Here is a 25980-nt window from a genome sequence, read left to right on the forward strand (position 1 = left end):
ACAGGTAATTCAGTTCTTTAATTTGCTGGATATCTCTTAATTATGACTTCATTTTGCTAGGGCTTTTTATCTACAGCTGTCTTTCTTGTAATGTTTGGAGAGCTTTAGAATTTACATTTTAATCCAGTCTAAGTGGGAAATATAAAAGATATTTCAAGGACATAGAAAGAAAGGAAAGTAATGTATTATATCAGATATTGCAAAAGAAAAGTATTTCAGATTTTATTCTTATAATAAAGACAGAAAAATTAAACATGATGTAAAATATTGAAAATATTCAGGACCTATGATATTTTTGTATCATACTTTACAAAAACCTTTATAATGCTATTTTGCTTGAAGCATTTGAAACCCCTTACATTATTGCAACTTTTCTTACTATTAGAGCTGCTTAAAAATGTATGTAGAATTAAAGTAAGGGATACTTCTTTGCATTGCAGAATTTGCTATTTGAAGAGTACATGGTCTTACTGATATGTAAATGAACATACTAGACACAACAAATTGAGAATATTCGCAAGTAAAGACCATTTGACCCTCTGAGGCCACTGTCCTCTGTTCTTACTATATCCTTTTATATTCCCTTCTCTGGAAGTATGACAGGGTGTGTCTAATCTATTTCTACTAAATTGCTTTTTCTTTCTTTGAAAAGAAAAAAGTTTATTGGAATAAACTTTGTTACTTTGCCTGTGTGTTACTAAATGGTAGACACAGACTTTGTGTATCTTTGTAATATTTTATGCAGGCCACTGTCCCTTTTTCATGCACTGAATATTCAGAAGTAGTAATGGTGGCTTATTGCCATGCTGTAATTAGGGGCTATAAAGGTTCATCTGAGTGACATTGAAATTTAGGTTATGATTCTCCACCAGCAGTATAGAAGAACTTCGTAAAAGTATTTTTAACTGAGAAAATCAATAGTTTCCAATGAAGACAGGTTGGTGCCACATGAAAGTTCAAATTCACAGGGAGACTAAAGAACTGTTTCTTTTTATTTGCATCTCTGAACCTCCTACGCTGATGATGAGTAGTTTTTTGGGAACTCAAAATGTTCTTGCAGATACTCCTCTCAAATGTTCTCCACTGGGCGTTTCTCCTAGCACGATTCTATTTTAAAGGGAAATTTGGTGGTGTGAACATGTTCATAGTGAGCTAATATTTGAGGAACAATCACTTTAATCTTAAAGAAGGTGTTCTTTTTAAAAGGGATAGTCCTTCACAATGTAAACCATCTGAAGGGAATACCAGCAATGTGGTATATTTGAAAAAGCTCCCCTCAAAAAATAAAACTAAAAACTTAAGACTAGTTGTGAACCAGGGTGAGGATATCTTTCACATGAGCAGTGGTAGAAAAATGAATCACTGGAGGAGACTTTTGCCAGTGGGTACATTAATCTTCATTGAAGATTCTATGTTCTAGCATTAGTTATTATGTTAGCTGCTGAGTTAATAAAATATAAGACTCTTATTGACCACTTACTTTTGTGAGAATTTATATATCTTTATTTTCTGCATATTAGCTTTTTGTTTTATTACTTTATTGGTTTTAAACAAATGCTCCCATAAGAGTGTTAAGTACAAATAACATATTTTGTAATGTTGTTTTCTCATTGACAAAGCAACACGTTTTAGGTTTTCATCCCATATCCTCACTCTTCCATTAAATTCGGTCTTACATTTTTATATCCAGTAACAAGTTACCTAAAAGATTCAACATTCTTTGATTCACTCTTATCCATATTAACATTGAATAGAACTGAATTAGCAGATAAATCTCTTGTGCCCTTTTTTTATGACTGCATTATAAAAGACCTTTTAAATGCAGTCCTTTGTTCTACGAGGTATTCAATACCTAGGTGTAATGACTTTATACATTGTTACAGGTTTGGCCAAGCTTCGAAAAAGTGCCTGCTGATTTTGGATGCTTCCATTTTAGGATGTCCCAATTGAGATGCCATAAAGAAGCCTTTCAGAAAGTGCTAAGAACCAGTCCTCTGAAAACCAGGCCCCTTTAAAGTGTCTCAAGTTGGGCTCCCAGAACAAAGCCCTCCAAATTGCTAACCACTAATTGAAAATCTTGGCCAGTGTTTATATGTTTTCTCCTAAAATGTGTGTGTGTGTTTTAGTGCACTCCAGTGAACGCAAATGAGTTCTCTTGTGGTTAGAAATTGGAATTTCTGTAGTGACCCAGTTTATTATTCCTAGTGAAATTTATTATTTTTTACCTTTTTATAAAAGATGTGTAATATGCTCGATTTGTCATTTACACATTGCCTATGTGCTTTTCCTCAATCATTGTTTCCAAAATATTAATGCCAGTTATATCGAATTCATAGGGGCTTTATGAAAATCCATAATATTTTATTAAAATATACAGAGTATAAATAACCAATATCTGTTTTGATAGTTAAACTGTAAGTCATGGAAGTTAGACATGTGAAAGGCATATTAGATGTATTGTATTCTCTTATCAGTAGCAGATATCGGGCTGCAGTCAAGCAGAGACTTAAGCATGTACTTAAAGTTAAGCACATGCTTATGTGGACTGCTGCATCAATGCCTTAAAGTAAAATATACTACTCTGTTTACTGCAAATAGATAATCCTCAAAGGTGCTGGGCACCCATAACACCTGTTATTTTTTAGTGGGAGTTGCAGGAACTACAGATCAGGTTTCTTGTTAGTTAATGGAATTTAATATAATTTCCATAGAATAATTTAAATTTAAGGTTCATGGATTACATACCCCTGCAATGCAAACCATGAAAAGCAAGGAAATATGCAGTTATGTCATTTATCACTCCATCTACATTATCCTCTTCTAAGTCATGACTGCCACACTCCACCTTCCACACTCCACCTTCCTCCTGAGCAAAATGCATCCTTGGGCTCCAACCAGCCTTATTAGTTATACTGTATATTAGTGTATATTCATGATTAATATGGATTTGGTGTGGCTATCATAAATTACATTTTGCTTAATTCTTTGTGCTCCTAAAATGGTGTGTGTATGTAACTTTTGAGTGGCATAGTGTCAGATGAGAAATAATGGCTATGAAATATGGTTTTCCTGTAATGTTTAGGAAAAGCTAGTGAATGAGTGATCTGTGTTCTACATATATACTTTTTTATGTAGAAATTACAGAGTAGAAATCTGCATGTTTGTGTGCAACGGTGCATTATAGGACTTGTCTATATGAAAACTTAGTTCATGGAAAGCTGGGGTGTAAATCTACCTCGCACTAGCCTGCCACATATTAAGTGTCTCTGTGGACCCTGTTGCTGCACACTAAAACTTCCCTACTGCATTTTAATCTACTCCCATTTCAGAGGAGTTTATCTTCAAATGTGGGGGCTATAATTTCCCTCCGTGTAAATGTTTGGGGAGGTTCCTGCCCATTAGGCAAAAGGACCCTTTGGGAAGCCACAGGGGGGAATCAGTCACAGCTTGGCATTCATTAAATCCAGGCTATGATTAGACACCTCGATTGGGTCTGCTATTTGGCCCTCCAAACTGCAAAGTGGTATAAATTTGGATTAGGCTCTCTCTGCCCAGCTGAAAGATAAGGAGAGCTAGATCTGTAAAAGGTCTGCATGTTGGTTGGAGACCTCCTTGCAGTCCTACTTCCACTGTTCACACATCCCACTTACATGCCTATGTAGTAGTTTTGACTACTGAGAACGTGAAAGGTTTAATCTATGGGCATAGTCACATGGAGAAAGTTTACTGATGATAATTGATGTGTGTACACCACAGATTACATTCTTAGTTCTTAGAGATGTACAGTTGAGCTATAAGAAAGCCTGTAGAAATGTACAATTGGCTGCTTATTAGGGGTATATGCCATTGTTTTTTTCCTTTGACCCACATAGACGGTCAAACTCTTGATGAGGTAGGTTTCCCTTGCTAAGAATGGGAAACTTCATCAACCCCAACAGGAAACTGGAGAATTTGATCTGCAGGTAGAAAAGTCACAGTGAGGAAATAGGTGAGAATAAGACCTGATCAGCCCATAGTGGGGGAATAACAGCTGGACGGTAGCCCAGCTTGGTGCTCAGATGGGTTTTATTGTAGTCACCTGAGTCAACATGTGTATGCTTGTCACAGAAGTCTAATGGAGTCTGAGCTGCAGTGCTAGTTCCCTATGGTATGCCTCAGAGTGCATATGTGTTATTTCTCATTTCAAATAATTAATTTAAATAAAATATCATAATCTTTTATAGAAATTAACAGATTTATTGTAATGGCCAATCATGAAACAAGGACTGGAATCGGATTCAGTGTATATATCTTCAGTTCATTTCTCAGTTCCCCTCTCCACTCTTACCTTTTTGTGCTTAATTGAAGTTTGACAAAGGCAAGATGGATTTAGGCTTAAATACAATTCTTTTGCAACTTGCTACTCTGATCTGAGATTCTGTAGAGCCAAGAAATGCCTTTTCCAACAAAATGTTGCATCTTTTCCTTCTGCTAATTTGTATTAATATAATATTCATGTTTTTCAGAAAAATCTTATTTTGACTTTAAAAATAAGTTTTAAAACTACACTTGGCATATGAATTGAAGTTCTCACACTACACTCTACATGTTTCTGGTGCTGACATAAAATGTGCTTTGTCTTTGTTCATTTCTAAATTGAAGCCAACTGGTGGTCAGTGTTCCCTCTAATTTTTGACAGGCTGTGTGCGCAAAAAATTTCTTCTGTGCAAATTTTGTGCTTCTGTGCAAATTTTTGTGCACGTGGTGTTTCACCGTGTGCTCTGGGTTTAAGATATGTGTGCGCGCACACACACGCACAGCTTAGAGGGAACAGTGCTGGTGGTGTGATTTTGGTATGTGATACAGAACCCACGTGCCCTCTTTGGAATGGGTTTCTCTACAGGTGGCTTCTGCATGTAAACTACTCATCCCTGGCTGCTCTCATTATTGCTGGCCAACTTTGTTCTGTTACCAGATTAGCCAACACTGTGTACAGCATTGCCCCCAAATGCCATTTTATTTTCACTCATCTGTTAACTGAGAATGATTGCTCCCTATATGGATAACTGTTACTCAACATATGGTGCCAGGGGTCTTTATATATATAATTTTGGAAACAGATATATGTTAATCTTTAATCTCTGCCAAGATTTGAATTTTAGTCCTTTTTATTGTATGGATCTAATTAACATTTTTATGTAGGATCTAGAAATAAAGACACTTGTGGGCCAAATTCAGCAGAATTTTGCTTTTTCCTGATGCGGAAAAGCAAAAACAGTGGGTAAGAACAGACTTTGTGACCTTTACTGAAGGATTCATGCCGGCTGAGTGCTGGATTCGATGCAATAAGCCAGTGCAACGCACTATGGAGTGCACTTTACTGCACACTTGATGCTGAAGTCAACAATGGACTTGCCAGCTTGGTGTTTAGATAAGACACTTGAGGATGTGGCAGATTCCTCAGATCACTAGATCAAGTAAGTTTTCTACCTGCCTGCTTTTATAGCAAGAAATTTCATGTTCTCTTCTCCATCTCCCACCCACCAACACGTCTTTCATACTAGTCTAGTGAATGGCTGATAGGAATTACTCCCATTGCAGGGCGGCTAGGAAATTACTTATGACTGCCTTTTTTTTTATACACGAATAGATAGTTTAGTTCTATATGTTAGTTTCCTATGTCTTTGCACATATAATGAGCCTGCCACTGTTTCAGTAATTAAACAGTAATAAATATAAAGGGCATGATGTAATCTTATAAAAAGGGTCAGGAGATCAAGGCATATGGGTGTTGAATTGTACTCTTAGGCCGGGGAGGAATCCGGCCCCTCTGTGGTGCAGCGGGGCTAAGGCAGGCTCCCTGCCTGAACTGGCCCTGTGCCACTCCCAGAAGTGGCCAGCACCATGTCCCTGCAGCCTCGGTGGGGAGGAGAGGGGGTGTTAGAGGGCTCATATGCTGCCCTCGCCCCGCAGCTCCCATTGGCCAGGAACAGGGAATCGCGGCCAATGGGAGCTTCAGGGTGGCACCCGCAGGTGACGGCAGTGTGCAGCAGAGTCACCTGCCCCACCCTGCCCGCAGGAGCCACTGCTGGACATGCTGACCACTTCCAGGAGCGGCACAGGGCCAGGGCAGGTAGGGAGCCTGCCTTAACCCTGCTGTGCGCCACTGCCACCCCAGAGCTGCTCAAGGTAAGCGGTGCCGGGTCTCCTGAATAATTTTGAAAAATAACTTGGTTCATTCATGTCCTGAATATGAGTCACTTACATTAAGGGTCACTATCTTTATTAATAGAAAATCTTATTTATTAAGTACTTTCCTGAATTGAGACCTTTTTGTTTGTGTTCCTTTTGATCTTCAATCAGAATAAGGATGCATTTTTAACATAGTCATAAAGGCATGTGTGTAACATACTGGTATCATGTTTAGGGAAGACCAGTGCTCTGGGTTGGCATATCTTTGCAACACTGATATCCTATATGCGGAATGTAAGAAGACTAATTAATTATATGCTTGACATGGAGATATCAGTTGTGTTTTACTACGTTTTTCTATTCATAGTTGCACAAGAGCATTTCACCAAACATTGCAGAGGTCTGAAAAATCAGACAGTCTTTCAACTTGTTTATCAAAGTACTTATTTGCATTTCAAAGCAGGGAAACAGTCAATATTGATCAATGAAAGACATGCTATATTCACAGGATGGCAATAAATACAAAATTAAGAATAAGAAAACAAATCAGCTTAGACTCAAGGTTCTTTTCCCCCTAGTTGTTGCAAGTATATTCTTTCTTTCTAAAGGATTTGTGCATGATTATGTATAGATAAAATTTTAAAATAATTTGGTACAGTTTAATTTTCTTAATGGCTTTTTTTTATCAATATATACTCTTTATATCCACATTATATCCTCTGTATTTGCACAAAACTTGAACTGATGACTTTGGTACAATTTTAAGTACTTCAGGTTGCTGATTTATGAAAATAGACACGATTGGTCGGGCTATAGAAGTGGGCCAGGAGGCCCATCTGATTTGGTTATATATTTGAGGTAAAGAGAGATACGAGGCTTATATTTTGATCATATTTGCTGCTGATAAACATTTATTAAAATAGTGGGAATCCAGTTTCTTTCTGGGAATGCAGGAAAAATATATTTGTATTAAATTAGATGGAATTCAAAAAACAGACTCACTAAATTCAACAAGAACAGTGTTGGTCAATATCTCCTTATTTTCAGGGAAGATTTTTGATATATGGTGGAGTTTATTGAAAAGTGTGTTTTATGAATATTTTTATGACTATGGAGTACTGAAATAAGGTACATATGAAGTAACATCTGTTCATACTCCCAGAGAGTGCAAGTATACCAGATATAGCCATTGTCTTTTTTTTTTTTACCCAAAGAAAAATTAACTCCATGTTTTAGGATCTTGCAGGAACAATGCAACTCATAGCTTACTGTCATGTCATGACATGCTTCTTGATATAAAGTAAACAAAAGGCATAAGCAAATGGTTCAGCATAAACGCTAGTGTCAAACAAGGATGGATTTTCTCATTTCTACTATTTGACATTGCTATTGACCTTCATTATGAGAAAATGTGTAATACAGGCATTACGTAGTTCATCAGCGGCATTCTAGAAGATCTAGATTTTGCTGGCAGCATAGCTCTTCTAAGTAACATCTTAACCAATACTTGGGTAGTAATGTGCAAGCCAGAGGGGATATTAGAAGGAAATAATGTCATGAATTGCCAACGTGGCAGCTGTATTTACCAGGATAAATGAAATTTGGTCATTGAAAATCTACAATGTAAAGATCAAACTACAAATTTTCAACACAAATGTTATTTCCATCTTAATGTATTGATTTGAAATCTATCAATCCACCAAAAGTACTGTGGGTGTCTAAAAGTCTTCTAAAGCAAATTCTGCAGGAAAGAAAAATAATAGGTATTAAATGGAATGGAATTTATAGCAAATACCAAGATTTCTCAGAGTTTAACAATTCTATCTCTAAAGTTATACAGAAAAGAAGATGAAAATATTTGGGACGTGTTAAGAATGAAGCCAAAGTGACTGCCATGGCAGGTGTGCCATTGGGTAGCTAGAGGAATATGCAAAAGGAGCTGACCAAAGAAATCAAACACTACCCAGAGAGGGAAAACTTCAGACGCTTAACAATATAGAGTGGCCCAGGGTAAACAGAGACGTGTGTGTTGGTGGGGGGAGTCTTGTTTGTTGCAACATCTGATGGCAAGTGAAGGATTTAGATTATAACTATTGGTGGAACATATGAGGAATGAGACTGGCCTGTTGTAACTTGAGCCCTGATATTTGTTGTTGGTTTCATAAGAAGTGTCTCTTTATCCATAAGCCATATAAATCGCAAATCAAAATTTTTATTTTTATCCTAGTTTTAACTGGAAAATTCCCATTAGAAAGGTAATCATGCTGAATTATTTGTCAAGGAAACCATTTTTTCCTCTTCAAACTAGTTTGAACACCTAGTGTGAAAAAACAGAGTGCTTTCCACTTCCTTCGCAATTAGTATAAAGGCATGCGTGTTGCTACAAGGATGGTATTTCTGTTCATGATCTGTTATGTCTAAATATTTCTCTTGACAAAGTATACCACGTGCATGCATTTTAATTCTCTTCTCAGCACATACAGACATATAAGTAGCAAACATTTTAAAATTAATGTCAAAGCTTTACGTTTGTTTTTCTGAATACTAGGCGACTTCAGGAGAGACTCTTAAAGCACGTTACAGATTAGTTGATTAAACCCAAGAAAAACTCTGTGAGATAGGTACTGTTCCCCATTTTATGGATTGGGAAAACTGAAACTTATTAAACTGAATTATTTAACCAAGGTCAGGAAGCACACCTGCCCTCTAGAATCGGTATGTTCACACAATGGGGGTGTTTCTGCTGAAGCCAACCACTTGCAACAATCTGCTCAATTGTCCTTGTAGCTGAAATGGCTGTTGCTGCGGGAAAGATGACCAATGAAGTATCGCGAAAGGGCCATTCCAGTATCCTGCATGTTGGTGGCAAATGTAAAATTGATTCCTGGAATGTTCGAACATTATCCAAAATGGTTCATGCCGTCCTCTTCATTAAGTAGTTGAAAGGCCTGAACATTGATATCTGGACTTTATCAGGTCAGGAAGTGGTGAAAAGAAAGTTGAAGGCTATAAATTTTTGTCCTCAGGCTGCCCTGACAGGTTGCTCCAGCACAGGGTGGCCATTGTGGTTTCACCTAATGTCTGAGGGATATTGCAGGGTTGCAGGTGATTAATGTGCGTGACTTATCAGTATCCAATTCCATACCATCATCACTGTATCTAATCCCATTAACGCCAAGGCCAGAAGCTAAAGTTAATCCCTAGTGAAACTCCAAGAAGAGATGCTATCATGATCTTGGGCGACTTTAATGTGCAAGTAGGAAAGGATAATGTCACCCGGGCAAGCACGCTCAGGAGGCTAAGTATCAGGCAGAAGAAAAGGAATGGCCAGGAACTGCTGGAATTTGTGGATGCCAGTGACTTGGTGATCACTGACTCCTCCTTCTGTCACCCAAAATTTACAAGCAGTTCTGGTACAGCCCAAATTGTTGGCAGTCAACTGTCATGGATGTATGATTTTGCAAAGGCTCTGAACTTGACATTGACCTTTGGCTTCTGATGACAAAAGTGTGCCTCCAACTTTGAAGACAGCCAGTTAATAGGCCAAAATTAGTCTGGTTGAATCAGAAGCTCTCATTAAAATTCAGCTATCAGATGGCTTTGTGTTCTGCTATGCTTAAGGCTATTGAAGCATTAGAGGTGGAAGTCTGACTCCCTCTGTCATCTGATGAGGAATGGTGTTTTTGAAGTCATCAGTGATGACCCCTACCAGCTCAGTATTGGGAACTCAGCCCTTTAAACATCATCCATGGATCAGTGAGGAGACACTCACTGCAGTTGGAGCTAAGAAAAAAGTGGGGCCACAATTTGAGTCTTCAAACACATCTGTCAAAAGCAAAGGCTGATTGATTTTGCCTTTAGAATGTCATCAAGTCATTGCGTAAGAAAGATAAGGAATCCCGGTGTCAACTGTGGCAACCAGTTTAGAACAAGCTGTTGCCAGGCTCTCTTTCCACACCCTCTGTTCAACTTTGTGGTGGTTGTAGGAGAAAGTGACACCAGCTTGGCAGGTAAAGCATCGAGATGACAACGTCAAGCCAGAGTCTGAATAATCAGTTACATTAATAGGAAGATCATTTTAAGATGCTCCTCAATTGTTTGTCTCCTGTAGTCCCTCTACCATTTGAAGAGAGGCAGGAAGCTATGGTAGAGCCACCCTTCCTTCAGCCAAGACCATCTAGTGAACTAATATCACATCTGATGATGAAAGAAGAGTATTGTTCTGCTTTTGTTTAAAAGGGTGATAAGGCCAAATGTAGCAATATATATTATGTTGTTGGTCCCAGGGAAAGCCTTTTCTTCCTTGCTGGTGTCTCGAATCAACAATCTACTTCATGGCAAAGGCTGGGATGATACTGAGTGTGGCTTTAGTCCTGGTCATTTCCTGTGGACTAGATGTTTACCTTGAGACAATTTTTTGAGATGATGGCTGAATTTAATAAGTGGTGCTCAGCACTTTTTTGTGACGTTTGGTCAGGCCTTTGATTCAGTGCATTGAGATGTCAACACTTGTGTAGCAGCAGCTGTTGCATACATGTAGCAGCATGTTGCATGCCCTTCAGTGTCATCTGTAGGGACATTGTGACATCAAGCTTGCAACAAAGCTGCAGATCTAATGAAGCAAGGTTATACTAATGTGGGTGCAGAGGATGGTTGATATTTTCAGTTCTTGTCATCTTCATCAGCTGCTCCATATCAAGTGGCACAACAAGGTCAGAAATTAGGATATCTGAATCTGAACTGAGCAGCTGCCTCCATCAGCACTGGTTTGATTTTGGCAGCTTTCTTGGTATGGACATATTTATAGAATGGAAGACCATTGAATTCTGAAGTGTGTGTACCAAGGAATGTTGTCGTCAGGTGGGCAACAAAAGCTTTTGTGGTGTGATAAGATTGCCAGTGATGGACATAAGCTGAATATACTTAGACTTAGCCAGAGATTGGTCTGGGTGACACTCAATATGCAAGGAGGCCACCTCCCTTTGGGATTTGTTGAGATGAGAAAGCACATCTGTGGCAGAGCCTGATTCTCATGGGTCTTTAGTTTCATATCAACACATAAATATCTTCCTCTTGAAAACAGGCCAGATCCTCCTATGTCGCTTTATAGTGTTTAAATATTTTTTTCTACTCCTTCAAAAGCATCAAAAATAAAGTAATTCTTTTGACTCTTCCCCGGCGGAGGAGACAAAGACGTTTTTCAGCCCAACTTCACGTGTATGCCGAAAATGATTGATTAAAGAGGCAAGATTCTCCCTCCTCATTTGAGGAGCTAAGATGACTGCTCCAACCTTTCTACTGGTCTAGAAAGTAAGAGAAAAAGTTTTGTGATTTGACTTCCTAAATTTGAAATCACTTTGATATCAATTCAGTAGTGATACCACTACTCCTAAGAGCATTCTGCACCAAAAAAATTAAAAATTCTACACACAATATTTTAAAATGCTGCAAAATTCTGCAAATTTTATTTGTCAAATAAATATGGAGACTCCAGCTTGGCACTGGGGAGCACAGGCCACTCGTGGCACAGAGGTGGGAGATCACCCAACCTGACACAGCGTAAGAACTGGGCCTGTCCCAGAAACACCCCAGGATCCTGCCCCCTCTGTGACAGGTGCACCAGGTGTGGGCAGGCAGGCTCAGAAATGCAGCATTCAAGTGTGGAGGGGTCTCTGTGTCGGGAGATCTGGGTGCAGGGGGGATCTGGATGCATAGGGGCTTGGCGGGTTCTGGGTGCAGTGGTAATGGAACTCTGCAGGGGGGACCAGGTGAAGGTGGTTGACGCTCAGTGGGGTGGGGGTCTGGGTGTGGAGGGTATAGAGCTCAGCAGGGGGATCTGGGTGTGGGGGCTCAGTGGGGTGGTGATCCATGTGCAGCTGGTTGGGGTTTAGTAGGGTGGGGATCTGGGTACGGGTGGCTTGTCAGGGTTGTCCAGGTGCAGGGGAAGTGGGGCTCGTCGGCGGGGGGGGGGGCGTGTTTTGTGTGTGTGTGGGTGGGAGGGTCTGGGTATGATGGGCTCTGGATGCATGGGGATTGGGTGGATGGGGGAACAGCTCCCTGTACAGTGATCCCTATTCCTCCAGCTGAGGAACAATGGGTGCAGGAAGCGTGGGGAAATGGGGGAGAGTTTGCAGAGCTTCCTGTAGCCGGGGGAGAAATCTGGGGGTGGGTCTGACATGGCCCCGGATGCTGTGCAGGGGAAGAGGAAGTCCTGTCCTCCCCAGCCCAGCCAGGACTAGCAGCTGAGTCCAGTGCAGGGTAGGAGCCACCAGCTGGGTCTTCTCCAATTCCACCCCCTGCCCCACAGTGATTTACCTCTCTGCTGGCTACCTTTGGCACCTGAAATATACTGCTGGGGAGAGTCATATGACCACTCTTGTGGCTTTCCTTTGCTTCCCCATCAGAAAGTCATTTTTCTGTGGGGTAGCAAAGAAATTTTAGGGAGACATAAAGTCTGCGCATGTGCAGTGGTGCAGAACTTCTCCAAGAGTACACCACTGAGCTGTTTGGCTAGTCATAGGCATCTTTTAAAATTGGCTTTTCATGAATTTTTCAAAGTTTTGGACCATATCATAGATTGTTGAAGATGCTCTTTTTCTGATTTGCATCTCCAGTGTTCTGCACCAATGTAACCTGCTAAAGATATCAAAGTTAGAGCACGTACCCAGTGTTATGGAGCTACTATACCAAACAGTATAGTTGAAACCGCTTCAAATTTGTTGTGAGCAGTATTTCCTGATTCAATTTTTAAAATTAAAAAATGCAGAGTACATTTCTATTCAAAACTGATTAGTCTGTTGACCCTAGATAGAAATATATCACATTTTAGTTTTTAGGAATAAAAAAAAATTAGGCCACCTGTTAGTAAAAATGTAATATGAGAATATCAAACCATTTGTTGGGCAACTGTGAATGTCAGTGATATCAGTAACTTAAACAATGAAAAAATCTATCAAGCAGAATAAATAAAACCTTTAATCATATTCATATGTGCACAACAATGAATTTCTTGATATTAACATAGTCTTGGAGTACTTCCTATCAATCAATTTGAGTCTTAAGATAAACCCTTAGTGTATCTTAATAGCCTCAGATAGCTTATGTCAAAACAGAATACAGGTTTTTGTGGTATTTCATTGTGGCAGAATTAGAGGTCATGTTGTTGGACTTTTAAGATCAATACATTGATTCCAAGAAGTAAATTTAAAGAGATTATGATGTGACTATGTGACCTGGTGTGTGTCATCCCAGAGGAGTGCTGAGAGTGGGTGGGGGTGGGGGGCACGCGACAGCAGCACCTCCCTCCACCTGGGGACATTTTGTGAATGGCCAAAACAATCTGTGACTGGGATCCTGGCGGGAGCCAGCTGAGGTCACTCAGTTAGGGTGAACTGCAAAGAATGGGGCAGACAAATCCCAAAGCTGGTGGATATTTCAATACTTAGATTTACCAAGCCAGCACTAAAAAGCTTCTGTTATACCTTACTGGTTACTCAGAAGTCCACTACACAGTTCCCTTAAAGTAACCCAGCCTCAGGCTTCCACCTAATTACCCAAGTCAGATATGATGAAGATTAATTACCTCCCAGGTTAATGAATATTCCAAATCTTACCCAAATACACACTTACAGCCAATTCTTATTAACTAAACTAAAATTTATTAAAAAAGAAGAGAGAGGGAGAGCATGGTTAAAAGATCAATATACGTACAGACATGAGTCAGTCTTGAGATTAAATTCATAGCAGAGATGGTGAGCTTTGTAGTTGCAAAGAGTTATTTTAGAATTTAGTCCATAGGTTATAGTCCAATGTTTATCTTCAGCGCGATCCAGTCAGAGCTGGGATCTCAGTCCTGATGATTGGGCTTCCGCTGCATGAAACCTCAAGCAGATCTGAGATAAAAAGGATGGGACCCAAAGATCTTTTATACAATTTCAAGCCTTCTTTGACAAGTTGGAGTCCCTTAGCTTACAGTAGGTAATTAGGGTGACTTTGAAGTAGGTCCATCATCAGTACTTAGCTATACAAATTAACATAAGTCAATTGCCTGTTTCTCCACCAGTTAGAATAACTCGGAAGAGGTTGCCTAGCCTCACATGTGGTAGATCAGCTGCCGTCCCAGCTGATCCTGATTGGCTAGGGATCAGAATGGCCTGTTCAATTCTTAGACCCAGCTAGGAAAGGACAACCTGCAATGCTTACGAACAGTCAAGGACCTCAGTTGAGGGGAGGAGCTGAAGATGGGCAGTTTGTTCTGGTGACCGGTGCTGGCACAATGGAGACTCCTCGTGGAATTGGAGGGAAACCTTGGGAGCCATCATTCTGTGGAAGAGCAGGAAGGAACGGAGAGTAGGAGGGACAGAAGACCCTTTTGTTTACGCTGAGCTTGGAACTATTGTCTGAGTTTAGCAGCACCTTGCTGGGTAGTGCCAAGAGAGACTGCTGCCTGGGGAGAGTTTCCGGGGGGGGGGGCTGGGAACCGAGACAAAGTGAATAGTGTCAGGATGGGCCCACAACGGGACACTGCAGAGTCTGACCCTGCCACAGTATCTTTTCAAACTCATTGATTGAAAAGGTGAACTGTCATTTATTTCTTTCAAAAAGATATTAGAATGTTTTCCAAAACTAAATCATTTTATGTTTTCTATCCTTTACAAATTCTATTTGGTACAGAGGAATAGCATGCTAGATGTAAAAGTAGCATTCTAGTGTGGTATGATATCATAGAATCATAGAATATCAGGGTTGGAAGGGACCCCAGAAGGTCATCTAGTCCAACCCCCTGCTCGAAGCAGGACCAATTCCCAGTTAAATCATCCCAGCCAGGGCTTTGTCAAGCCTGACCTTAAAAACCTCTAAGGAAGGAGATTCTACCACCTCCCTAGGTAACGCATTGCAGTGTTTCACCACCCTCTTAGTGAAAAAGTTTTTCCTAATATCCAATCTAAACCTCCCCCATTGCAACTTGAGACCATTACTCCTCGTTCTGTCATCTGCTACCATTGAGAACAGTCTAGAGCCATCCTCTTTGGAACCCCCTTTCAGGTAGTTGAAAGCAGCTATCAAATCCCCCCTCATTCTTCTCTTCTGCAGACTAAACAATCCCAGCTCCCTCAGCCTCTCCTCATAAGTCATGTGCTCTAGACCCCTAATCATTTTTGTTGCCCTTCGCTGGACTCTCTCCAATTTATCCACATCCTTCTTGTAGTGTGGGGCCCAAAACTGGACACAGTACTCCAGATGAGGCCTCACCTCGTATAATATAATACGATTTCTTAATCTGGTTAGTTAATTGTTGATTTAGCAGATCTTAGTTTTACAGATATTGAAAAATGATATTGAGCAAATCAGTAACAAAGTGTATGAGAGAGACGCTCTTGTTGGCGAAAAGATTGAAGTCAGCAGGGACATTTTCAGTAATTACATACCCAGTTACTTGAATTAGATTTAATGTAACATTTTGGCTTATCATAATGAGTGCTAATTACTAACATACTATGAAATCAGGTAAATTAAGTTGTACAACATGAGAGAAATGAGGTCTTTCTTGCTACTACTTTCTTTTATTGATCAAGTAAAAATACATTAATATTAAAGAAAGAAAAAAGTTTAATGTAGTGCTATACTGAGAATCCAGAGGTAACTGTATATTGTTTATCTAATTTTATTTGTGTGTTTTAAGTTACAGTATATGCTTTATAACATTTGTCACAGTACAGTACATATATGAAAATGATTAATCTTCATTTTTTTCAGATGTTTTATGCTCATTCCTTTGGTTGAGATAAAAAAAAATCAATGATATCATGAGAATGCGTTGTTTACATCCCATACTCAGATGAATAGAATGTTACTCTTTTTTTAATCTCTCCAGAAAAATCTGTAGATTCCTCTTTCTTAAAATAGCCTATTGAACTCCTCAGGCCAAACTAATAACTAATAGACCAAAATCGAGAGAGGCCAAGGAGATGAGGTCCACAGGAGGCCGGAGCTTTTGTGGAAACATAAGGCTGCTTCCCTTAGATCCTTGGGGATTCATTACCTGTTACCCAAACCCAATAATATATATGGGAGCTCATGTGGAGTTTCCTCCCCCATCCCAAACTTCTTTCTTGAAGTTTCTCATCAGGAGAAGACCGTCTAAGTGCCCTCTTTATGACACTTTTTATTTAGACAGGACTCTCAATGATGTCAGAGGAAGTATTTCTGAATGGAGTACTGTTATATTAATGAGTGTTGTGTCTTTATCATTTTACTATTATTACAGACTGTGTAATTTGCTATTTTCCCATCAGCAGCCCTGGAAATCTGTGACCTTTCATAATAATTTATAGAATGTCGATTTGAAAAGTTATATATCTCTGAAGCAAAGACAACTGATCTTAATTATCTGAGCTATGTCTTGTAGGTAGTAATGATATCTTAGGTATAGTATATATGCATATACCCTTTTTGGAGGAAGAGATATGGTTATTGAATGCACATATCTGTGCTAACATGCACAGTTAAAAATCTTAACAAACCAGGAAATATGAAAGCTAAGGTTCCAACAGTAAAATTAACTTGTTGCATTGCACCTTTGTTATATTTATAATATATTTTCACATCCCTCTCCAACAGATACCAAAAATCAATATATACCTCAGCTTCATCAAACTTTTGCACTCTAATGAAAAACCTGAACAATAATTTCATTCTTTTATATAAATTAGATCAACAGATCAGGTCATCTCACTGTGCATCTGAAATTTATTCTGCCTGATACTACTGAGGTCACTGCTAAAGTTTTGCTTTAGAGTGCAAGTTTGAGGAAGATGAAGTACATATTGCTTTTAGATATCTGTTGGAGATAAAAACAAAAGCCTTATGGATGTCAGATATACTGGGTAAGATAATACAACAGTAGGGTACAGTAAGTATATATATATATTGTCATAAAAGGTATATTAGTGACTTATTTTTAATTAGTTCATCCCACTTGGTCCAAGAGTTTTCCCTATTACACAGATTGTTCAGTTGTTAATCTAGTGCAGGCAGTAAATTCATTCCACTTTTGTTAATTCTTTTATACTATCAAGTGCATTTCATACAGTGCGTACATGTATGTGCCACCATACTGGTGAAGTACATGTGAAGTACACTGGCTGCATTCTAAAGGACTAATAGGTGTATCTAGCTTTGTTTAATTTCAAGTAATCGAGTTATTTGTATTGCCAATAATTTTCAATTTGTAATTAAATCTGATTTGATTGGTTCTGTCCAGTAGAAGCAAGAGAAAAGATCTGTTAAGGCCACAACCTGTCTTCACCCAGCAGTTTGATGTTTGCTTCCTCCTTGTGGCTTTTTAAATTATTATGTTTCTGTGTTCAAGCTACAATACCTCTTCACTTCCTTTCTGTTGAGGTTAGTAGGACTACTCATGTGCTTGTAGTTAAGCACACCTTATAATCTTTGCCAGATTGTGCCAAAATGCTGAGCACCTCACAGGATTCACCCCTAAATTAAATCACAGTTTACTACAGCTTAATCAGACCTCTTCCAGAATTTTCTTTTTCTTAGTCTTTTTGGCAACTGTTGGAGAATTGGTATAGTGGGCCCCAGTGTCCATACTGCACCATAAAGCCTTTCCAGATTTATTTTCTCATTCAGTAAAACCAAGGAATGCTTTAGCCATCATTCTACCTGATGCCTTAGCTTAAATCGTACCAAAGTGCTCTTGTTAAGATGGTTGGATTTTCAAAATCGACAGAAGCTGAGTCTTGCCCTGCTCTATTAATGCATATCACCAATCTCCCAACAGTAGAAGTCTGTTGAGAAAGGTTGTGTGTGTTTGTGAGAGAGAGAGAAAGAGAGAGAGATGGCATTAAAAGCAAAAATATCAGCACTGGAAATACTGTGTACTGGGTAGCTTTATGGACACCATCACAATTCCCACTTCATTTGAAGATACAGAGTTTAGCAAACTTCTTCAAGCTGCTATCAGAAATTATCTCTCTGGATTTTAGGGGAGGACTGGACCTTTTTTATGATCCCATGCTGTTTCCTCTTAAGTACTAATATTAACTGTGGTCCTTTCTTCACCGTTCCATTATCTTCACTCTGCCTCTTCCCTTATTCTGTGTGTGTTGCATGGCAAATATCTGATGGAGAGATTCTGCATTATATTCATGTCTCTGTTATTTGGGGAGGGGGGGCTTGCATCCTTTTTCTGCTGGGTATAAACAAGCCAGTAAATTAAAAATCAATCTCTTTCTGCATTAGTCAAGTCAAGGACTGCAAAAATGCCACTTTTTAAAATACTGCAGGTAATTACATTATTGGTAATTAACAGTTTTGGAAAGCTATTCCATAGGATCAGATCACAGAGTCTTGGTTTTATGATTTCCACAGGTAATTCCAGATGGTTCTTTGATTAATGGATTAATATGAAAGTGTGTTAGTCCTATGATTTTAACAGAAACGTAATATGTCAAATTATAGAGGACCACGTATTGAAGATGCTGCTTATTTAAAATATTCATGTGGTTTTAAGATCTCTGTTGATCAGATTGTATAGTTTTAATTGCATATTAGTGGCTATTAGTGTTCCTTAAAAATGCATAGCGTTAAAGCAGCTTTTGAAAACTAGACTTTGAAAGCCTGTACCTCTGAGAGGCATTTGGAGGATCTTTATGCATCAATGCGTCAGTTAGATTTTCGTTCTCCTTTTTCTTTCATATGCCTTCTGGAGAAACAATGAGTATTTTTCTAAGTAATTGGATTATCCTGGATCATTTATTGCTATTCCAAAGAAGTATTCAGTCCTCTTAGGAGCCAGAGAAATATGTAAGAGAAAAAAGTAGATATTGAAAAGAGGTAAATAGATAGCTTATTTGAGACAAAGCACTGACTGTTCTGAAGTTCTAACTGTAAACAGAAACACCAGGAAATGAAATAGTCCCTTAGCCACCTGTGACAGAGGTGGATTTCAAACTAAACAGCCTGACATGGAGTTATTGGTAGAGGTATGGCAGAGTGACATGCACAGAATTAATGGCATTAATTCATTATTTAAAGTGGTAGATATTAACAGTTTTGTTAGTGATGTTTGCACACAACAAGCAAACAACTAATATACAATTAAGTGCACAAAATATATTAATGCAGTGTTAAGGTTACCTAGTTTAAAAAGTCAGAAAGTTCAAAACTGAAGTGTCAACTCAACCATATTACAAGTTTTTCATATTTTGTTATCCATAATTTAAAATTAAGAATGTTAAGTATCGAACTTCTTATTTAACCACACAAGCAACGATAAAAGTTCCTGTGTAGGTTCTACTAAGTTAACATTAGTATGAGAACCTTCGCTTTTGCATTTTCTGGTAATTTTAAAGTTCGTCCCATAGCACCAAAACTAAGAGAGCGAGTGGTTAGTTCAGTCTTTGTGACCATTTAATAATTCACAATTTGCTGAGGTTCCCACAATTGTTTGCACATTGGTGACAGAGTAAACTAAGAACTGACCTTAGCCCAACTCTTTGTCCGCACCAGAAGAAAGAGAGGAGGCCATGGATGTAGTTTAATTAGGCTACAATAATATCTGGGAGTATCCAGCAACAATTGTACAGTGAGGGAAGGAGCGGATTGTCTCCCTGCTTTTCCAGACGTAGGAGCCCCAAACCCTCTTACTCAGTTGCCTTAAGAGATGCTTTCCTTGAAATCCTTTTCCAATCTATTTTGTCCAATAACGGTATATCTTCTATAATGTACCCACACTGGATATCCACTGTAAGTTTTATATATTAAGTTGTGACATAGCCTGCCTCCCACCCCCTGTGGGGAAGTGTAAAAAACCCCACTCCGCTTTGACAGGTTGGCAGCGATGGAAACATTCCTTTCCAGTCTCCCAAGTAAAAGGGCAACTAGTGTAATGCCCACAGCTGATCAAAAGGGAACCCAGTTGCTATTCCAAGTTCGTGGGTGGGTGCTGCCAGCCCAATCCTGGTAGAGAGGGCCTCTACAGAGCTGTATCATGTGAATTACTATGCTGTTGGTCACTTGTCACCCACCTTTCTCAGGTACAGGATATAAAGTTTGAACTGAAATGTTGTGTGATCAAAGTAGATCCCAGTATCTGCATTATAATTGCAAGGTAACCTGGTATGAGTCAGGTCAAGATTTTTATGTGTTGTAACAGCATTTGTCTATCTGCGTCATTAATGTTACTGTCCAAACTACTGCATTAACAATACTATGCATTAATTAGGAAATACATATTTTGGGTTTTACAGGAACTGTATACATGGATATGAAACTATATTGTTGATCTTCTCAATACAGTGAGAAATGTCTTCATCTCAGGAGATTTGTTCTCTTCTATCTTACATTTTGGTTGTATGTCTTTCAGGTGGCAGAAATGCATGGGGAGCTTATAGAATTCAATGAGCGACTACACCGTGCTTTGATGGCTAAAGAAGCTCTTGTATCCCAAATGAGGCAGGAACTCATTGATTTGAGAGGGCCAGTAAGTGTGTTTGTGTATTTCACAGCTTGCTTATTCTCTAATTTTCAAAATATACCACAGCGTAATAGTTTTAGAAGTGTTTCCCATTGGTAAAGGTCACTTAAAATAAAATGGAACTTGTTTTATAAAGATTAATGTGGTTAATAATACATCTGTCAATAACTCATGACCTCTAGTCTCTTTCTTTGTTGTTTATCTCGTCTTTAGCAGAATTCGTTACCAGAAATTGAAAAAGAATGGTAAAATTAAATTGGCATTTGAACCAAGAACTTATAAATTGTCCTTTATCTTTATTACTAATCTGAATTTTTTATACTGAAAAGTTGGCACAATAGATCTAGAGTAAATATAATTGGCAGGTTTTCAAGTAGCAGGTTACATGTATTACCTATAAATGTTCAGACATTTATAGTCAATGTATTCTGAAAAGGCTTTGTAACATTCCTAGGGCAATTCAATTTCTCAAACATAAGATAAAGACTTTTGGAAAGAATATAAAGGCAAAGTATTTCAGGCATGGACTGATAAATATAAATAATTATGTTATATACTAGGCAATTGAAATAAAAGATGCTAAGCCATTAGAGACAGTGTGTTGAGTTTCTCAAACAAAAAAGGGCAGGATAAAAAGGAAAATAGAAATGAGACAAACACAATCTGTAGGAAGTTTCCATAGCTTCACCTTCACGTTGTCTGGGTACACCGCAAGAAGGACAAGAGACACTTGTTATGTATTTTAATCAGGCTGCAACTTTATTATATAGATGTCTGGGACTACCTGGCAGATAAAGTGTACAGTGCAGGCATATCCATGTTTATTCAAATCAGTTCTCCAGGGCTTCCACCAGCCCCCCTTTTTCCATCCAGGTCCCCCAGCCGACCCATGGCTTGGACCTTACCATCCACCACCCTCGTAAAAGGGTTAAGGTGGGCTATGAGAACTGGCGGTCGGGGGGGGGGGGGGGGAGGCGGAAGGAGATTGGCTCCCTACTGTACCAATCAGAGAAGTCCTCAACCCCCTCCCCCATTCTGTTCCTTTATCCAGTACCTCCTTTTAAGTCCTTTACCAGGCCATTTATCAGGTCACTGGCTGCCTTCCCTATGGAGTACCTGCACTGAACATCCGCCCAACCTTACAAAATAAGTTGCGACATACGGCCTACCACCTTTTATTCTCACCAGAAAAGGTCTTCCTTCACACCCGCTGTGGGGAAGGCGAAAAAACCTCACTCCACCGAAGCCAATTCAGGTGGTGTGGGAAAAATTCCTTCTGAGCCCCCCTTTAAAAGGAGCAACTAGCGTAATGCCCACAGCAGGTCCTAACCCAGCCTGCCATTCACCTCCACTAGAGGACGGAGGGTGGGTGCTGGCTTCTGCGCTGCCTGGAACAAAGAGACTTGCCCCACCCAGTTTCATACCTTTATGCCCTTCGGACCTCACATTCCTGTGGGAGTGGGTGTGAGTCATTGCTGCAAAGCTGACCACCAAGCACCTTTTTTACAGCATTGCTGCAAAGCTGACCTCCTTCCTCCCCTCCCCCGCCCCCCCGACCCCCTACCTTAAAGCAGAACTGTCCTTCCTGGGTAAGCCCCAGAAAAACTCTGCCCCACCGTAGTTGTGGTGCAGTCATTTGCAGCAACTGCTGGGCTGTACTTGCCACGTCTCCCTACACAATCTCTGAATTCTGCCTTCCTCCCCAGCTATGGTTCCTCAGCTCCCAGTTCTTTGAATACTCTTGCTATATAGTCTGTCTCCACTCTGCATTATAATGCTATATTTCCACTCCCAGACTCCAGAATGCTCTGTTACTGGTTTCTTCCTCCTGACTATCTAACCCTCCTTTCTTTCCCCAACTCCCAAATTGACTCAACTCTCTCTGCTTCTGCCCCATTCAGCACATTACACTACTTTTCCAGGTCTCTTCCCAGTAGCAGATACGCCTTTTTGAAACAGGGCTTTTGGGTTCTTCTTGCATCATCTGCATGGGAGGCAGTTTTCCATGGAGGAAGAGAAAACTGCCTTTCTTCTCCTCTACAGAATTCCATTCTTTCAGGCTGGTTGCTTGCTCAGATCTTGGTGTGGTAAACATTAAGTTCTATGTGTAGTGTTCTTCATGTACTATGTATTATGCAAACAACATGGGGGTAATATCTGGACCAAATTCTACCCTTATGTATTGCTGTGTTGTTAAAATCTGGAGGGTTCTTCTTTGAGTGATGGTCACTATTGTAGTACACTGAGGGTTACACATGCGCACCATGTGCCTGGAGTCTGAGAATTTGAAAATATTTGGTCCACATATGCATCCTGGCTCGCTTCGTGCTTTCATCTGAAACAATAAAGGGTGGGGTGGACCGACCATGTCTCTAGTTCCTCCTCACCGCCACGTGGTCCGGGTCAGAACTTTGTGTCCTTGTCTCTGATGCACCTTTAAATACACAGTTGTAAATAGCTTTTAGAATTTGACTTTTGTAGTAGTTTTTCCAGTTTTATTATAGTTTTATCATAGTTTTTAGTAATTAGTGTAGATAGATTGGAGGTTTGTTTCCCTATCCTCCCCTTCCCCATACCCACGTGTGGGTACTGGACTATGCCCCTAAGCTGGGGGACTCCCTGCCAGTACATTAGCCTGAAACAGTGAGGAGCATGCCCCCTGCTACTGAGTTTGAATCTGGCTCCAGGGGAACTACACCTATAGACCCCATGCTGGGGCCTAGTTGGGATGTAAGGAAGTATACCCCTAAGGCTGATGTACTGGGAACCTTCACCTGCCTCCCCATTGAGGGCCGCTTCTAGTAGGTGCTTGGATCAGTTGGGTGGAGGAGGAACCCTTAGCCTGGCTCCAAGAGTGCTGCCGGAACTGGTGAGATTTCCCTCTTCTTCTCCAGATGAGACAGTGACTACAGTATCCCCTTCAACTCCCAATGACTTCAGGTATTTCCAAGAACTGCTGCACAGAGTCGTGGGGAACTCCACATTCTCCTAGAGGAAATCCAAGACACCCAGCAGAAACTCCTGGATATCCTCCATTCCTTGGCACCAACTAGGGTTGCTTTGCCTATTAATGATGCCATTCTCGAGCCTGCCAGGACAGTATGATATGCACACCTACCCCCAAAGGCGCAGAAAGACACTATTATGTTCTGGCTAAGGGGTCTGAGTTTCTCATCTCGGTTCCCCCCTCCAAACTCCCTGGTTGTTTAAGCAAGGAACAAGCCAGACAACAGCACCCTCGGTCTACACCAGGGGTGGCCAACGTGAGCCTGAGAAGGAGCCAGAATTTAGCAATGAACATTGCCAAAGAGCCACAGTAATATGTCAGCAGCCCCCCATCCGCTGCCCCACTCCAGCCCCGAGCACCTCCTGTCCATTGGCAGCCCTGCCAATCAGCGCCTCCCTTTCCCTCCCCAGCCTCCCACCCGCCGCAATCAGCTGTTTTGCAGTGTGCAGGAGGCTCTGGTGGGGACGGGGGAGGAGCGAGGGCATGGCTGGCTTGGGGAAAGGGTCAGGGGTCTTGGGGAAAGGGGTGGAATGGTGGCAGGACCTGGGGCAGAGCAGGGGGTAGAGCAGAGAGCACCCCACAACACATTGGAAAGTTAGCATATGTAGCTCCAGCCTCGGAGTCATCGCCTATGCAAGGAGCCGCATATTAACCTCTGAAGAGTCACATGTGGCTCCGGAGCCACAGGTTGGCCACCTCTGCTCTATGCCATCTGACAAGGAAGGCGTCCATTTGGATCTTTTGGGGTGCAATGTCTTTTCCTCAGCCAGCCTCCAATTTGGGGTTATGAACTATGAGGTGTTACTAAACAAATATGATTTCCTGAATTACAGCAAATTTGAGAAATTTGCTGATAGCCTTCCACAAAAGGATCAGACTCATTTTCCGGCGCTCACTGAGGAAGGGAAGCTGGTAGCCAGAACAGCGCTCCAGTTGGGAGTGGATGCAGATCCTCCAGGACCATGGCTACAGCCATAGTTATGTGTAGGGAATCTTGGCCCCACTCCTCTGGCTTCCCTAGTGAGGTGCAGAACACTATTGAAGAGCTCTCCTTCGATGAATCCCATCTATTTAATCAAAAGACTGATGAATTGCTACATACCCTGAAGGACTCCAGAGCCACCCTTTGCTCGCTGGGCATCTACACTGCTACCCCAAAGTGTAAATTCTACCGCCCACCACCCACCCAACACTATAAGTTCCCGCAATTCTACCCACAGGGACCTTATGAGTAAGGCTGCATGTCTGTCATGGAGCTTGTGGAAGTCTCGGATTCCGTGACTTTCCCTGACCTCCATGACTTCTGCAGTGGCTGCTGCGGCTGGTTCAGGGGCTGCCTGGGCCAGCAGCAGCAGCAGTTTGGCTGTGGGAGGGGGCTCAGTGCTGACGCCAGAGGATTGCGCTGTGGGGTCACGATTACCTTGCAGGGGGCTACCCGGAAGTAGCCTGCATGTCCCTGCATCTTCTAGGTGAAGGGGCCAGCACGCTCTGCACCTGCCTAAGGCATTGCTCCTGCGGCTCCCAATGTTCCCCGCCAATGGGAGCTGCGGAGCTGGCGCTCATGGCAGGGCAGCGCATGAAGCCCCCCTGGCCTTCTCTCCCCCGAGGAGCTGCAGGGACATGCCGGCCACTTCCAGGGAGCTTATCCATGACTTTTTCTAAAAATACCTCTGACTAAAATGTAGCCTTACTTAGGAGTCACCAAGGAAGTGACACAAAACCCAGAGATCCTGCCTCCCGGGACCCCCTTCACAGGCTTCCACCTCACAGCTTCAGTCTGTGACTAAGAGAGATTTATGAGATAACCTCGAGGGCAGCCAGTCATGTTGCCAACCACCTCATGAGCACTCTTCCCCCTTTTGGGATCATTTAGCACTCTTTTCCCAAGTTTGGGACAAATGGGTGCTCAACATCATTCACCATGGCTATACGATCTAATTTATCATGCTACCTCCTCTAAAACCCCCCTCCATATCCCTTCTCAGGGACCATTCTCATGACAACATTCTCACCCAAGAAGTGAATTCTTGCTACAGTGGGAGGTGGTAGAACGCGTTTCCACAGAATATCAAGGAATGCAGTTCTATTTGACTTAACTTCCTCATACATAAGAAGGAGATCAGTCTTCGACCTCCATCATCTCAATCCCCTCGTCCACAAATTCAAGTTGGCAGCTATTATCCCATCCATAGAAAAAGACGTGATTTATTGCTCTTGATATGTAGGATACCTATTTTCACATCAATATCCATCTGGCCAACAGATGCTTCTTGCGATTCATAGTCAGCACCTACCATTTCCAATA

The 25980-nt window shown here is 40.9% G+C and overlaps 1 protein-coding gene across 1 annotated transcript in view; it reads left to right on the forward strand.

Moving 5' to 3' along the window:
• The window catches only part of SNX29 (sorting nexin 29), a 441491-nt gene that overhangs the window by 195860 nt on the left and 219651 nt on the right, over positions 1 to 25980 (forward strand). The window contains exon 16 of the mRNA XM_074965421.1: positions 20558 to 20674. Coding sequence (XP_074821522.1) covers positions 20558 to 20674 — 117 coding nt within the window. The remainder of the gene's footprint in view (positions 1 to 20557; positions 20675 to 25980) is intronic.

The sequence above is a fragment of the Natator depressus genome, chromosome 10 (genome assembly GCF_965152275.1).
Source record: "Natator depressus isolate rNatDep1 chromosome 10, rNatDep2.hap1, whole genome shotgun sequence".
NCBI lineage: Eukaryota > Metazoa > Chordata > Testudines > Cheloniidae > Natator > Natator depressus.